Source organism: Chlorocebus sabaeus, chromosome 24 (assembly GCF_047675955.1).
Source record: "Chlorocebus sabaeus isolate Y175 chromosome 24, mChlSab1.0.hap1, whole genome shotgun sequence".
NCBI classification, from domain to species: Eukaryota; Metazoa; Chordata; class Mammalia; order Primates; family Cercopithecidae; genus Chlorocebus; species Chlorocebus sabaeus.
This window is the reverse complement of record NC_132927.1, coordinates 79522355-79537793: the sequence shown is the minus strand read 5'-3', so window position 1 is coordinate 79537793 and position 15439 is coordinate 79522355. Positions and strand designations below refer to the sequence as shown.

Sequence of the window (15439 nt, the reverse complement as noted above, 5' to 3'; positions counted from 1 at the left end):
TGTTCCTCAGTAAAGGACGGTGAAGGAAACCCCAAAGGGTCATGGTCCCCTTTTTACAGATGAGGAAACTGAGGCACGGAAGGGTGAAGTGACTGGCCATGCCCTACAGGCAGACACTTTCAAAGCTCCTGCTCACAGTGAGGGCTGGTGGGCCATCTCCTGCCTGGACCACAGGAGCTGCTCTGGGGGCTGGGACAGGCTGAGGATTGACACACAGCCTAGGTAGACAGGGTTTGCCCAGACCCCAAGAGGCTCACGAAGCTGCTAAGGCTGCCCGGCCAGGCCCCCCATCATTGTTCAGCTCCCAAAATAAACCACTCCACAGTCACTTTTGAATTCTGTTTTATATCAAGCTATAAAAACCTGGACCCTGTTTAACATACATACAAAAGCAGTACTATAAAAAATAATTATTATATTAACAATATCAAACACACTAACTCCTACAAATGTACAAAGACCTTGGGCATCATCTATACGGGCCAGTTTCTGGCCACAGCTTTGTAAGCCAGTACCTGGGGAAAGGGGACGGAGCCAAGAGAGCCCGCCGGAAACCCAGCCTCAGCCCTGCAGAGGCATCAGAAGGCCTGAGTCATGCCTGAGTCTGAAGGGCCCCCTGTGGGGCTGAGAAGGAACTTTCAGGCCCAGGGAGGAGCAGGGCCTTAGGGGTAGCACAAGCCGAGCAGGAAAACGAGCTCACATTTTCCTGGGGTACAGCCAGGTGCTCTGCAGGGCAGGGGATGAACGAGGCTGCAGTGGGCAGAGGAACGGCCTCCCAAAGATGTCCATGTGACAGTCCCCAGAGCCCGTGACCATGTTAGGTTACACAGCCAGTGGGAATTAAAGTTGCAGATGGAACTAAGGTGGCTAATCAGCTAACCTTAAAATAGAAAGATGACCTGAGTTCTCTGCGTAGGCGCAATGCGATCACAAGCGTCCTTAAAAGCGGCAGAGCAGGCCGGGTGCAGTGGCTCATGCCTATGATCCCAGCACTTTAACTTTAGGAGGCTAAGGCTACAGGATCGCTTGAGCCCAGGAGTTCCAGACAATCCTAGGCAACGGAATAAGATCCTGCATCCACAGAAAGTATGTAGCTGGGCGTGGGGGATTGTCTCAGGGGATTGAGACAAGAGGATCACTTGAACCCAGAGGTCCAGGCTGCAGTGAGCCTTGATGCCATGACCAGGCCACTGCACTCCAGCCTGGGCAACACAGCAAGACCCTGTCTCAAGAAAAAAAAAAGGGGGTAGAGGGAAGCAGGAGAGGGGAGGCCTCAATGAGGTGATGGGAAAAAGATTCAACTACCCACAGCTGGCTCTGAAGATGAAGGAGCCTGAAGTCAAGAAGTATGGATAGCCTCGAAAAATGAAAAGGCCAGAAATCAATTCTCCCCTAGAGCCTCCAGGAGCGCAGGCCTGCCGACACCCAGATTTTAGACCCGGGTCAGCCTTCTGACCCGCAGAACTGGAAGACCAAGTTTTGATCCACAAAGTTTGTGGAAACCTGTCACGGCAACAGGAAATAAATACAGAGGCCAAAGGGTCAGAGGTGAGAGGTCAAGCTTGCCCTGCCCCTGCCCAGACCTCAGCCAGACTTCTGGGTAGCAGGGCCCACAGAGACACCCCCAGGGCCTGTCCTTGCCTCTGGGAAGCGGGAGCCTAAGATGACCCAGGAGGTCCTGGGCCCTTCTGTAGTGGACACCAAGGTCTTGGGGGACTACCCTCTGGTTGAGGCCTTGGGGGATGAAGAGGGAGGGCTCAGGGCCCCATTGCAGGGCCAGCCAGTAGGGGCCGTGGGGCCATCTGGACATGACGTCTAATGCTGGCAGTGGCCACAACACAGGACCCCATAGGCCCCTGCCAGATAAGAGTTCATCTTTTCCTTCGTTCTCTTCCAGTTCTGTCTTCCATTCCAGCCTTGCTGAACCCAGCTCACGGCGGCCCTGGGCTGCAGAGGGCAGACGGGTGAGGCTCGGCCTCTGTCTCCAGGGAGCCGGAGAGGGCCCTCGTCCCCACCCGCCAGGAGGACAGTCATGAGGCTGATGGTGGAGGGGCCCTGGACAGAGGTGGCCGGGGATCCCTGAGCCTGGCACACTCTCCCTCCTGGTTCTTTGCTTGCGTGTACACGATCAGCTATTGTTTACAAAGAGTCCTTGGTGTTACCTGGTTGGCTGCCCGTAATGGGAGCTCCTGCCCCCATCGGACATGTAAACAAACCAAGGTCTGTCCAGTTCCAGCTGACAGGGTCTGCACCTCCGCCAGGGCTAGGCAGAAGCAGCATCAGAGCACAGGAGACCCGGGAGGAGCCGAGAGCCAGTGCTGCTCTTAACAGCTCCCAGTGGGGTGTGCTGGGCACTCACAAGCAGGTCAGGCCACAGAAAAAGCTAACCAACCTTTATAAGGGAAAATAGGGACCTGGAGGGCTCCTGCGCCCCCGTGCTGACATCCAAGATGCTCCGGATGCTCTTGGCCTCACTGTTGGATAGGTTCCCCTTGATGGCCAGGATGGCGCTCAGGTGGCCTTTGCTGGCAAAGAGAGCATCCCGTCAGCCCAGCCTGTCACCCACAGCCCTGTTCACCAGCTCCCTGCACTCCTGGCCAGTGCCACAGGGCCCCACAGCCAACGCCTAGCCCATGAGGGGGCTGCACTTCACTCTGCCTCGCCCATGCACTCCACCTGACGGTCCCAAGAGCAGCCATGCCCCAGCCTGTGTCAGGCCTCTGCACAGGCTGCTCCCCCTGCAATGCTCTTCCCAGGCCCTGAGACGACCACCTCTTCCCACCCCTTAGGTCTCCGCTAAGATGTCCACCCCCAAGAGGCTTTCTTCTCTCTAAAGTCAGCACCTCCTATTATTCAGAACCTTGATTAAACCCTATTTACAACTTGTAATTGTCTTTTCTTTGCCTGATTATGTCATTATTATTGCTGGCCTTCAACAGAATGTGAGCTACTTAAGGAAGGATTGAGACCTGGCTTCTCTTGTTACTTCATTGCATCCTGGTAACTAGAACAGAGGCTGACACCTAGCTGACTTCTCTGTAATTGTTGGTGGCATAGGTAGATGGATGGTGGGTGGATGAGCAGATGGATGAGAGCTAGATGGGTGGAGGGATGGGCACATGGAGTAGATGCATGGGTGGATGGGTGGATGGGTAGGTGGGTGGGTGGTTGAGTGGATGGATAGCTAAATGCGTGGAGGGATGGATGGATGAGTAGACGGGTGGATGGGTGCTTATATGGGTAGGTGGATGAATAGATGGATGGATAGATGGGTGGGTGGGTGGGTGGGTGGATGGGTAGACAGGTGATGGATGGGTGAGAAGATAGACAGATACCCAGATGGGTGAAGGAACAGGTGGGTGAGTAAATGGGTGCTTGTATGGTGGGTGAATGAATGGATGGGTGGAATGGATCAGACAGGGGCTGGACTTGGCTAAGCTGGGGTCAACCCCGTCAAAAGCCACTCAAACTTACCTAACATGTCAGAGGACCCAGCCAGAAAGAAACAATGTCCCTCGCCCACCAGAGCCTCAGGCAGCCAGGGGCTAAGCCTCCACTCCCGAATATGAGCCCTGGTCCCAGCACATGGGCCCAGGCCCAGAGGCCCCCCCAGACTGGGTGAACCTGGCCTCTCTGGTCTCAGTCTCCTCTGAGAGGCAGCGTCAGGCAAAGCTAAGAGTACGGGCCATGCAGCCAGACACTAACTAGCCATGTCACCTTGGAGGCACCCTGGGAGCTCTCCGGGCCTCCTCTGTGAAATGGCAATGGAAAAAGGATTGGCCTCGTAGTGCTGTGGTGAAGGCCACAAGAGTGAGGCCCTGGTGAGGTTCACACAGTGACTGGCACGTGGGCAGCTGCCAGGATCTGGGTTTCCAAAGCCAGCCCTGTGAGGCCCTGGCCGCAGTGATGTGACAGGGGTCCTGAGGTGCCCCATGCTCTCACCTGAAGTCAGGGTAGCAGGTGGCATAAGTGGCCACCTCAATCTTGATGGCACTGGGGTCCTGCAGGCGAATGATCTCTGCCAGTGTGGGGAGAGCAGGCTGCAGCCAGGTTGCCGGGGAGCCCTGCAGGAGTAGGTGTGGTTGGAGGGACCCAGGGCTCCAGAGGCTCGGGTCAGCAACTCCTTGGGCTTGGAGAGGCACCAATGGCCTATCTCCGACCCTGAAAGGGCTAGGGGAGAAGAGGCAGCCATTTCAGAGGAGCTTGGGAGAGGTGGGCAGGGGCTTACGTGCTGGGTGCAGAAGTGCTGGATGGTGTCAGCATTGGCCAGGATGTGCCCAGCCAGCTGCTGCTGCTGCTCAGCGGTCTTGAGGACGAGGCGCCGCTTGCTGAGCTGGATGATGTACTCCTTCACCAGGTGCAGGTGCACGGCCTCCATGAGCTCCTGGGAGGGCAAGCAGCCGGAGGCGTGTGAGCTGTCTGCTGATGGGGAGCTCACCACCTCCCTTGAAGCCTTGTAGCCAGGACTCCAGGGAGAGGCAGATGCCAGAGCAAAAGACTGCACACATGCTCATGCATCCACATGTGTGTGTTCACATGTGTGTTCACATGCTCGTGCATTCAAATGTGAGTGTTCACATGTGCCTGTGTGTTCAATATGTGTTCACATGCTCTTGTGTTCACATGTGTGTGTTTGCATGTGCATGTGTTCACGTGCGTGTGTTCACATGCTCGTGCATTCACGTGTGTGTTCATATGCTTGTGCATTCACATGTGCGTGTTCATATGTGCGTGTTCACGTGTGTGTGTGAGCACATGTGAGTGAGTGTACACAGACATGCTAGTGTGCGTGTTCGGCCTGCCCCCATTCCCCGAGGCCCAGCCACCAGCCCAGAGCCTCCTCACCTCCCGGAAACAGTCCTGCAGTTCTGAGAACTCAGGCAGCCTGACGTCCACGGTGGTGACGATTTTTTCCAGAGTCTCCATGGGGGCCGCCCAGCGGGTGTGCGTGAACCTCTTGAATAGCGGCTGAGACAGGAGAGGCAGGATGTCTGGTCACGCCCTGGAGAGGAAGGGCTGCCAGCCGCAGACACGCAGACACAGACACACACCAACACCTGTGCCTGGCGGAGCACGGGGGGTACTCAAGGACTCCCAGGGAACCCGGGCCAACCTCACATCCCCGCTCACAGACAGGAAGTGGGAGCCGGCTCTGTGCACCCTTCTCCAAGGTCACCCAGCTGCGGCTCAGGAGCCAGGAGAGCCTATCTGCCGGCCCGGAGGCCAAGTCCACTGCCTCTTAAATAAATAAATTCCTTCATAAACAAGACCTTGTGCTTGGCTGGGGCTGGGAGATTGGTGCCAAGGGATCTGGGGTCACTGCTAGGGCTTCCACCACACTCAGGCCACTCATGGCCACTAGCCCCTAACACCAGGCAGAGAACCTCTCCCCTTCCTTTCAAGAGACCCCCACTTTACACCCTGCTAAAGAATCTGCTTGTTTTCACAGCATTTTCTGTGGATTTCTTGGCCCATAACAGATGTGACCCTGGCTGCCGATGACCCTGAGCCTCAGTCGCTGGGAGTCAGGAGCGGGGAAGGGGTAGACAGGAGGGGCTGCAGGGATTGGAGGGAAAATGTCTGCAGGCTTGGGGCTGGGCTGGGTCTGAATTGGGGAGGGGCAGTGAAACTTTTCCAGGCCCTCCCAGCCCCAGGTGGCCCCTCTCAGGCCAAGCCCCAGGGCATGATGGGCTGAGTTCAGAGCCTACCAGGGTCCCCAAACGGGCATTACCGCTGCACCAGAGCTGGCTCGCAGTGCCGTTCACAGGCCTGGAGCGCGTCGTATCCACATCTTTGCCTCTGCCACTCCTCCCCAGGGGCACTTCCCAGCCCCTCCCTGGGTCCCCCAACACTGGGCTCCTGAGGGCAAGAGGTTCCCACTACCTTCAGGTCCTCACGCAGGTTCTGGAGCAGGGTGTCAAAGCCGTGGCTCTTGAGCTCACCCAGGGGGCCCAGCAGGAGGCTCAGGGTGTCTTGGGGTACCTGCCACTTCTGCTCCATGGACATCCTAGAAGGTGGAGGCAGAGAGGTCATCCCAGCCCTGCTCAGCCTATAGCTCCGTACCCAGGGAGCCAGGCAGCCCCCTCTCTTCACTCTAGAACCCTCAATGGCTCCCCATTCTCTGTGGGATCAAGTCCTCCCATCCATGTTCTCCACGCACTCAGGACACTCCTCCACCACATCCCCTTGTAACCGAGGGCAAGTTAGTCTTCTCCAGTGATTTGCCCATCTGCCTAATAGACAGATCACTACACCTACTTCACAGGGTTGCTTTAAGGATAAAATAACGGCTGAAACATCTGCCTGTGTGCTTGCCCCAGCCAGCACCTGGGAAATGTTTGCTGCTCGTGCTACAGGCCCTGGCGTCCTCACACATGTTGCTGGTTTGAATTCCACTTCTTGACCTCAGCAGCTCCTCCTCCCTCCACCTCCCAGCTCCCCTCTCCTGCCTGCCGAGTGACTCCCACTCCCGCAAGCCCCTCCCAACACTCTTACCGGAAGGACAGGCAGTTGTTGATATTGGCAATGACATTGGCCCTGTAATTCCTCAGCTGCTTGCCTCTCTCCAGAAATTCACTAAAGGCGCGCTGGTAGCTGGTGAAACCAGAAGGGGCACATTCAGGACCAGCCCAAACGCTGGGACGGCAGCAGCAGCCTCCCCGCCCTCCAGGCCAGCTCCTGGGGTTCACTTTTCTGTCTGGCTGCCCATAGCCCAGGGAGGGGCCACTAGTCCCTGGGCATCATGGAACTGGCTTCACAAGCTAAGGCCAGGGCTCCTGAAGAGGGTACCAGCCCATCTCTGCTGCCCCCAGCCCTTCTCCCAGGCCCTCTCTAGAACTGGCAGACCAGGTACGAGTGAGGGTGTGGTTGGCTGGAGAAGCGCTCAGAGGTTGAGAGGGAGACAGCAGGTAAAATTCGAGTGGTGGAGACTGGGACTGTTGTGTGAAGGGGTGGTGGGGTCTTAGTCCCTCGCAAGGCATCTTCTTGGAAGCTACAGGCTGCTCTGCTGAGAGCTTTGCTGATGGGGTGGGCGCAGGAGGTTCCCACACTGAATCCTGGTGGAGGTCAGACCACCTGAGGATCTCAGTGCCCTGGCTGAGTGGGAAACAACTCCTGGCTCAGAATGACAGGGACGGGGGTGGAGGGCGGGGAGCCAGCTCAGCTCCCCACCTGAGGCACTAGGGAGGGGCCGTGGCTCTGAGAGAGGTGGCTACAGGGACCCCATCCTGGGCACACACCCACCTCCTCAGGAATGCAGGCAGCTCCACCAGCAGCACCTGCTTTATCTGTGAGCCCAAGTCCAGCGTGATGCTCTCGGCCTTGGCCTGGGCCTGGGAGATGATCTGCGGGGTGGTGTTGGGAGAGCTGAGCAGGGGCTCACCTGGACAAGGGGGCAGGGGGTAGGGACGAAACAGGCTGGAACAGAGGGGGTGCCCCGAGGTGGGCATGGGTATGCACACAGGACGGACTGTGCATGGCGCTTCCCGTGCACGGGCACGGGCGGTACGTGTGCCCTGGGGCAGATCGCAGTACCTGGATGATGTCGATGGCCAGCTCGCTGTGGCAGTGGCCGTCCAGCCTCTGGGGAGGCACATCCTCAGCCCAGTGCTGTGCCTCTAGCTCCAGAGCTCGGTCCATCAGCTCCCTCACATTGGCCTGGCGGAGGAGGGCAGGTCACTGGGGCACTATCCATCACCTCGCTCACCTGGAAGACCCGTCAAGCTCCCTGCCCACGTCCTGCCTGTCTCTGAGCCTCTCCTGCGCCACCTCCCTGCCTCTCCCTGGCCCAGGTGGAGACTCACCGCCTCATTGGACAGGAATGTGGCCTCCAGCAGCCGGATCTGTCTGGGGGGCAGGAGGCTCCCGAGCCCCACACCCTGTAGCTCACCCGCCAGCTTGGGGCTATTGATGATGTCACTGCAGGCAGGGGAGGCTGGCATGAGGACAGGTATACCCAATCAGCACCACCCCTCAAGCTAGAGCCCAGGCCCTCAGCCTCAGTCTCTGGCAGGCCCAGACTGCCCAGCACACCCTCCCGCACGCCCACTCCTGTTCCCATTTCAGATGATGGGTCCTCCATCTACTTAGTTTGGTTTGGAACAGAAACCCTGAAGTCATCATGCCTCCTCTGACCCTCTCACCCATCCCCATTAGGTCCTGCTCCAAAAGAGCCCCCAAAATCGGCAGCCTCACGCCACTCTGGCGCCCTGGCCGGCTCCCACCAGCTTCCCGCTGGCTCACTGCAACAGCCTCCTCCCGGCCTCTCTGCTCCTTCCCTTGCCTCCAACAATTCCTGCTCCACCCAGCAGCCAGAGCCGCCTTTAAGATCTGATCTTCTTCCTGCTCCAAGGCTACCTGTCACCCAGATGAAACCCTGCTCCTAGTCACAGCAGCCCTGGAATCCAGCCAGCTTCCAGCCCACTGCGCTCCAACCCTGCAGGTCTTGGGCATCTCGACAGCCCCGGCCACCTCCCAATCCCAGGAGTAGGCCAGAATGGGCAGGAAGGGTTGCCCCAAACTGCTCCCCAGATGCATCTCGGCTCGTTCTCCTGGCGCCTCTGCAGCGCCCCAGAGCTCCCAGGGGACTGCCTAGCCCTGGCACTTCCTAAGAGCTCCCAGGGGACTGCCCAGCCCCAGCACTTCCTAAGAGCTCCCAGGGCACTGCCCAGCCCCGGCACTTCCTAAGGGGCCTTTGTCTGCCTAGAGGCTTACAAATGACCTCTCTGCCCCTCACCCAATCCAGATGCAGCTGTGTCCCTCCATTCCCCACATTTCTGGCACACAGGCTTCAATGATGCCCCCCTGGACACCCTCTCACCAGGGCTCCATGCCCAGCTTGGCTTTAGTTGCCTGTTGCTAACCCCAGGCCAGCAGACCCCGAGGTCACTGGGACAGGAAGACTGGCAGGCAGGGGTGCAGGTGCCTGGCATTTCCTGGTGAGCCAGGACGAGCAAGCGGGAACTGGCTCTGGGCTGGGCTATCTCTCCCACGGCCCCTGCCCTGTGCCAGTTCCCCTATGCCCTGCTGACCCCTCTCCCACCCTCCCCACTGGACCCTTTCTCTATCCTTGTGCCGAGGCTGATGCTTCAACAGTGACTGAGCCCATAGGACCCCCAAAGGCCCCCGAGACAGCAGACACTGCCCACACTGTCTACACCTCTGAGCTTCCTTCCTGAAGTTTCACGCTAGCATCTGGGGCCAGCAGTGGCCAAGCCCCAGAATAACAGCCCCTGGACTCCCCTGCCCTGGGCCTTTCCACATTGCAGTAAGCCTCTCCCTAGGCAGACCATGTGAATGATGGGCATGCCCAGGGATCCATGGAGTCAGGGGATGCCTGAGGCTGTGCTCAGCAGGGGTACCAGCTGCACAGCCAGCCTCCCACCTGAGGGGCTCCAGCTCTGCCGTGGGCTCAGAGGGTAACCCTACACAATGGGGGTCTAACAAGACACATGGCCCTTGAACTCTGATGCCTGGGGGTGCCCGCATAGCCTGCCCGATAAATCCAAACATTCTCACAAGCTCTGCTCAGCTCCAGAGTGCCCTGAAGATGCTGAGGAGCACCGACCCTCCTCTCACCTTCCTCCCCGCGTGCCCTATCACCCCTCCTCCTGCCTCCTGGCCTGATTCCCCGGCTCAGAGGACCGCTGGCTTTCACCTCCTCCAGGCTGGCTTCCCTGACTTCTCCAGGCCTGCTTTGGGCCCATGCTCTGCACGGGGCCTGGCCTCTGCTGCCACAGCCCTTCCGGCTCTGGATGGTTATTGATTGCTTTGCCCCCTCCTCAGACTGGGCGCTCGTGAATGAATGAAATCCCTACCATTTTCTGTGCCTCAGTTTCCCCAACAGCAGAATGTGACTGAGGCCCAGGAAATTAAGGATTTTGCCAAAGCTGACCCAGCCCCAGCCTTATCCCTGTGTCCAGGCCCAGTCTCTGCCTGTCCAGGCTCTGCCCCAGGGAGTCCAAATCCCACCCCTGCATTCTCCGACTCAAAACTCTGTAAGCACCAGCCTCACTAAGAGCTGCCAGCGGCACCTCGACACCCCTCCTACAGAGGACACCCTCCCTGCTGGTCCGGGCCCAGCCCCGAGCCCGCTCACTTGGGGTAGAGGTTCTGCACCCAGACCAGCAACATGTAGGTGTCGCGCTCGCACAGCTCGAACTGCACCACGGCGGCCAGGTGGGCCGCGAAGTGCTGGTGGTAGCTCTCGGCGTAGGCCGCCACGACGCCGAACTCGGCCGGGAACAGCGGCTTCAGTCGCTCCACCACGGCCTCCAGGTCCTCTTTCATGGTGCGGCCCAAGTGCAAAAAGACGTTCTCGGGGACCTCGGGGCCCGCGGCCGGCCGCTGGCCCATGCGCTCCTCGGCCACCTCTGCCACACCTCGACGCCACAGCTGCAGCCAGCGCCGCGGGCGCGTGACCGCCAGTCCCGAGGTCCCCGGCCCTGCCGCCGCTGCCGCTGCCGCCGCCTGGCGGTCCTCGCTCTCCTGCTCCGACACCACGGCCAGTGCCTGGCGCAGCCGCTCTGGCGCCACCTCCAGCGGCCGCCGCAGCACGCCTAGCACCTGGTCGCGCAGCAGATCGTACAGCGCCTCCACCTTGCTCTGGCGCCGCACCAGCTCCTCCTCGCTCGCACCGCCCGCCGCCGCCGCCGCCGCCAGCTCCCGTTCCAGCGCCAGCAGCGGCGGAGCCGCCTCCAGCTGCCCGCGCTCCAGCGCCGCCTTCAGCTCCTCCACTGCACCGGGAAAGTCGCGTCAGCCCCGGCCCCAGCCCGCCGGTCACCGGGCGGGGCGGCCAGCGCCCGGCGGGACCGTCCTCCCCTAGACGCGCACAGGGCCGGCGGCCAACACCCTAAAGGGTGATGTCGGTGTCCCGGACTGGGCTGAAAGCCTGGTCTCTCCCCTCCCAGCCCCGCAGATTGGGGCACAGGTGAAAGCAGAGAAACAGATGCGCCTTCCAACCCCATTTGCCGGCCCACTGTGCAAGTGGCTCACTCACGCGGATGAGCGCCAACCCCGTCCAGGCCCCAGACTAGCTCTAGCCCAGGGTCCCAGCGCACCTGTTGGGGGCGGGCCATCCAGCCCCTGCCTGGACCTGGCTGTGCCCTCGGGCTCCGCTGAGGTGAGCTGACCCTTCTTCTTCTTCCCTTTGGTGAAGACGCAGAACACATTGGCCAGGCCTTTGGACTTCTTCTTCTTCTCCTTCTTCTTCTTCACTGTCTTTTCCTCCTCCCTATATAGGGCTGTCCCAGCCTCCAGGGGTGGCACCAGGTCCTCAGAGGAGGCCACTGACATGGAGGTCTCTGACTCTGCCTCTGATGTGGACGGCAACTTTTGGGGGCTTCTGGGGAAGTCGAGGGTGCCCTGCACAGGCTGATGGCCCGAGAGGCCTTGGAAGAAGGTCATCATCTTCAGCATCACCCTGGCTCAGGCCTGCAGGCTCCTGTGGGGTGGGGGTGAAGGCATCAGTGGTCACCATGGACCGGCCCTGGCTCCCAGGCCGGAGCACACAGCTGTGCTGGCTGCATTGAGTGCCCTCAGTCTGTTTCACCCATTGGACCACCAGGGCTCTGCTCATCTCCTGGCCCAGATGAGCACCAACAACCATACTCCCTCCCTGGCCATGAGCATCTCACCACACACAGCTTCCCTTCCAATACTTCACAGCCCCAGAAGCAGGGAAGAGGCTGGGGACGCCAAGCCTGCCACACAGAGGGGGGCCTTCACTTTATTTGGGCAAATCCTTCCCTGACAGCCCACTCTCTAGGCAGGGAGCAGGGAGTGAACACCCCCCCGGATCCCACGGGACCCTAGGGAAGAAGCGGGGAATGTGCTCTGTCCCTTTGGACAGAGTGCAACAGAGGTCCAGAAAGGTCAGGGACATGCCGGGGTCTAGAACACCAGAAGTTGGCCTGAGACCAGCCTCCCCCTGCCCAGACCCAGCCCCTCTGCCATCTTGCCCAGTTCTGATCCAGCGGTGGGGTCACAGAAACACAGCTGCTCCGGCTGGGCCACGAAGCAGGCAGAGCCTGACTGGGGTCTACAGAAGTCACAGTGGGTGGGACCTCAGAGAGCCTTTCACACATCACTGGGGGCAAGGGGCTCAGCAAGTCACAGGGCTGCCTGAAGTCACACAGCAATTAGGGTCCAGAACCCAGGCTTCCTGGCTCCCACCCCCTCTGCCCGCTCCCATATGGGATGATAGCATCATCACAAAAGCTTCCAGTTTCTGCAGCCTCCCTGGGTGCCCATCCCATCTCTTCCTTTCTCTCATCTGGAAGGGTGTTACTTTGGCTTAAACTGTCCCTATGGTGAACAGCTTGGGTTTGGAACTCAGGTCACCTGGTCCCAGAGCCCAGCTCTCCCCCTGCCTCCACATCCCCAGCTGTCCTGCAAGCTACATCCAGAGAGGCAAGACCTGAGCCTCCCCCAAGTCCCCGCCCAGCACCTGACCATTGTCAAAGCAAGACCAAGTCCACTGGAGAAGACCATGACTGACCGGAAAGGGGGAAGCAGGCAGGGGCTGGGCCTCCCCGAGAACTGGGGTGACCTGTAATCATGACACCACCTGTCTGACCCACCCCAAAATGAAATGCATGCAGCCTTGTCTCATGTATCACGGTAACTTCAAGTGACCCCTGAAACAGCCCGGCAAGGCAGGCAGGATGACCCACCATCCAGAAGGAGAAACTGAGGCTGAGTAGGAGGTGTTTGCCCCAAGCACAGCAGCCATGGGGGCTCAGATTGGGTCCATCAGACTCTTCCCATGGCCCTGCTGCCTCCACCAGCCCCACTACCCTGTCCCCATCCTGGAGGGGCTTGGCCAGAGCCGCCTGAGGGACAGGAAGCCTGGGCTCCTCCCACCCCCAGCTCCTGCCATGCTCACCCAATGCCCTGGGCAAAGTCCCACACTCCTGGATGGCACTGGCCTCCCTGGTGCCATTTGGGTTGCGCGTTCCACTCCAGGACCAAGAGGGGCATGCTCCAGGGAGCCTCAGGGGCAAGGCCATGGGGCACCTCTGCTCCCCACCCAGTGCCCCAACCTCGCTTCCCAGCCCCTCTCAGGTGCATGCCAAGCACCCGCAGGAGCTGGTCTGTCTGGCAGGGCCGCTCAGCCCCACCCTGGGTGCCCAGGCCCCACCTCTGCCATTTGCCTGGAGTGAGGGAGGGTGGCCCTTACTAGCAATGCTTCCTGCCAGCCTCACCTCAGCCTTCCCTGTCCCACTCCACATGTACTAGACTCTGTCCCACCTCCAGGCGCAGCTCCCGCAGGACACTCATAGCATCGCCAACTTCTCCCCTCTGTGACACAAAACCCCAGAGCACCTGAAGGTCCTGCTGCAGCCCTCTGGGCCTCATCCCAGGTCTCCGCTCTACGAGGCAGCTGGTGCCTTGGAAAGAAACGGTTTCCGTGCAGGCTCAGCACACCTCTCACTAGTGCGTGCACTGCACACCTCCTTCCTTCACAAGCCTCAGTTTCCCCATCTTTGAAATGGGGATGAGGACCCACCTCACAGTGCTGCTGAGGGGATGTGGCCAAACCGCGCGGCCAAGGGCTGGGCGCCTATCTGGGCCTCAGTGGGGGTGAGTCTCCTGTGTCCTGAGTCTGTCCTGCAGGCGGCAGCGAGTGGGTGCAGCCAGGAGGGAAGGGGAGGAGGGGCGTTCCTTTAAGCCTTGCCGCTGGTTGGGCCCACTGAGGCAGGAAGGGGCCTGCTCCGAGGCTCGTAGTGTGGTCACAGTCAGTGGCTCAACAGCGCCCCCCAGCCTCCCGCTGCCCTGCCTCTGCTCAGCCCACTGGTCTGGCTCGCCTTCCCCGCCACACGCCTGATGTCCACGCGCCTCCCGGGAGCTCGCTGGGCCCGGCTCCTTCAGTCCTGGGCAGGATGTGGAAGGCGGACCCATCCCCCGATGAGGACAACCGGGCACAGGCGAGGAAGTGACTTGGCCTGTGTCGCCCGGTCGGAGAGTAACGCCGGACCTGGGGCCTTCCTGCTGCTAATGGAGGGGAGATCCCTGTGACTGCCCCAGCCCCGCCCTCCCTGCCTCTGGCAGGACCCGGCCCTCCGCAGCGAGCGCCAGCCCTGGCGCCTGTGCGCCCGGACGCGCGGACGTTGGGCGCCAGGGCCTCAGTTTCCCTGGCAGCGGGGCTGCCCCAGGTCAGGGTCCCTGGGAGCGTCCAGTCCGGTCCGGTCCCCGCCGCCGCGACAGGCTGTTCCCTAGGAGAATCCAGCGGGGCATGGGGTCGGGGCGGGCGAGGAGCCGCGCGGAGCGGCGGGGAATGGACGCGTGGAGGCGGAGGTCACTTACCGTGTCCTGGCCGGGCCGCCGCTGTCCTGGACCCAGTTCCGCAAGGCCTGAAATAGTCGCAGACTCTGCCCCGCCCCGCCTGCCCCGCCCCCCGCAACCGCGGAAAACCCGCGGGCGGAGGCCAAGGCCCAGTGCGGCCCGGCTGTGTCTCTGCGTCCCGGGGGCCGGGCGCGCCCGGCCTGCCCAGCGGGGGATGCGGGGCGCGGTCACTTCCTCCCAGCAGCCGGGCAGGGGCGGGGGGCTGGCAGCACGTCGCATGGTATGTGGAGTTCGGGAGTCCGAAGGACGGGGCTGTCAGGCGCGGGGTCATTGTCGGACGACGGCTCCTGATAGGCCGCCTGGAAGGGGCGCGCTTGGCCGCGTTCCTGCGTCACAGACCTGCTCCAGCTGCGGGAGCGCCACTCCCACTCCAACTCCCCCAGCCGCCCCTCTAAAGTGTTCCGGTATCACCGCGGCCACAAGGAGACAGGGCACAGGGGCTTCCCGGAGGAGGCCCCCTAAGGGGAAGGGGGCTACACGGCTGGCCGGAGTGCTGGCCGCGCGGCTGTGCACAGGGCCTTGAGCCCCTCCCGTCGTCAAGCCTTGCTTGAAATGCGTAAATGCGGAAAGGTGAAGTGGCTGACCCGGGTCGCACCGCTTAAAGCAGCGGAGTGGGGTTCCTAGCCAGGCCTACGGGACTCCCACTGGAGCCTTTCTCCCTCTAGGGCTAGGGCTGGACCCACAGGCTGCTGGAACAGGCAGAAGGGGAGGGGTCCAAGGCCCAGACTCCAGGGCCTCGTCTTAATCATCAAGTCAACTTTGCCCACTCCGCGCAGGCCTCCGTTTCCAGGCCTGTTTCCCCATCCAAACTGTCTCTCAGGGTCTGTCTTGGGAGATGTGGAGGTGGGGCATGTGGGGAGGATGGAAGGGGGCTGTGAAGGGAACCCACTGGAGATTAACTTCCTTCCTTATTTTACACGCTAGGAATTTCTGCCCTCTGGAAAGGCCCCCGTCATTTAGGAATTTCCCGCTGGGCACGGGCTTCCCTCCTGCCTCACTGGGGCCTCTGCTCCTCCCCTCTTTTGTTTGGCCTCTTTCCCCGCCCCCTGCTCACTCTGCTATTCCGTCTCCAGCCTAGCAACAGGTCTTCCAGGAC

At 60.8% G+C, this 15439-nt stretch overlaps 1 protein-coding gene across 2 annotated transcripts; it reads right to left on the bottom strand.

Moving 5' to 3' along the window:
* Positions 1-325: 325 nt before the first annotated feature.
* Positions 326-14864, bottom strand: TNFAIP2 (TNF alpha induced protein 2). 2 transcript variants are annotated; one of them, XM_007987935.3, is made up of 13 exons: positions 14305-14864; positions 11058-11440; positions 10097-10733; positions 7803-7917; positions 7534-7656; positions 7243-7343; positions 6496-6594; positions 5884-6007; positions 4846-4968; positions 4229-4384; positions 3943-4064; positions 2393-2525; positions 326-1947 (listed from the first exon to the last, which is right to left on the bottom strand). In XM_007987935.3, exons 2-13 carry the CDS (start codon positions 11413-11415, stop codon positions 1816-1818), a joined length of 2223 nt encoding a protein of 740 aa, XP_007986126.1. In that variant the 5' UTR covers positions 11416-11440; positions 14305-14864; the 3' UTR covers positions 326-1815. The 2 variants fall into 2 exon arrangements, with proteins under 2 accessions (XP_007986126.1, XP_007986127.1); XM_007987936.3 differs by lacking the exon at positions 14305-14864 and adding an exon at positions 13508-14205.
* Positions 14865-15439: the final 575 nt, after the last annotated feature.

Coding starts and splice junctions, on each gene's coding strand:
- TNFAIP2 (XM_007987935.3), bottom strand. CDS start 11,415: ATGCTGAAGATGATGACCTTCTTCCAAGGCCTCTCGGGCCATCAGCCT. Junction 6,008..6,495: donor AACAACTGCCTGTCCTTCCG/GTAAGAGTGTTG, acceptor TCCACCTTCTAG/GATGTCCATGGAGCAGAAGT. Junction 2,526..3,942: donor ACCTGCTACCCTGACTTCAG/GTGAGAGCATGG, acceptor TCTCTTTGCCAG/CAAAGGCCACCTGAGCGCCA.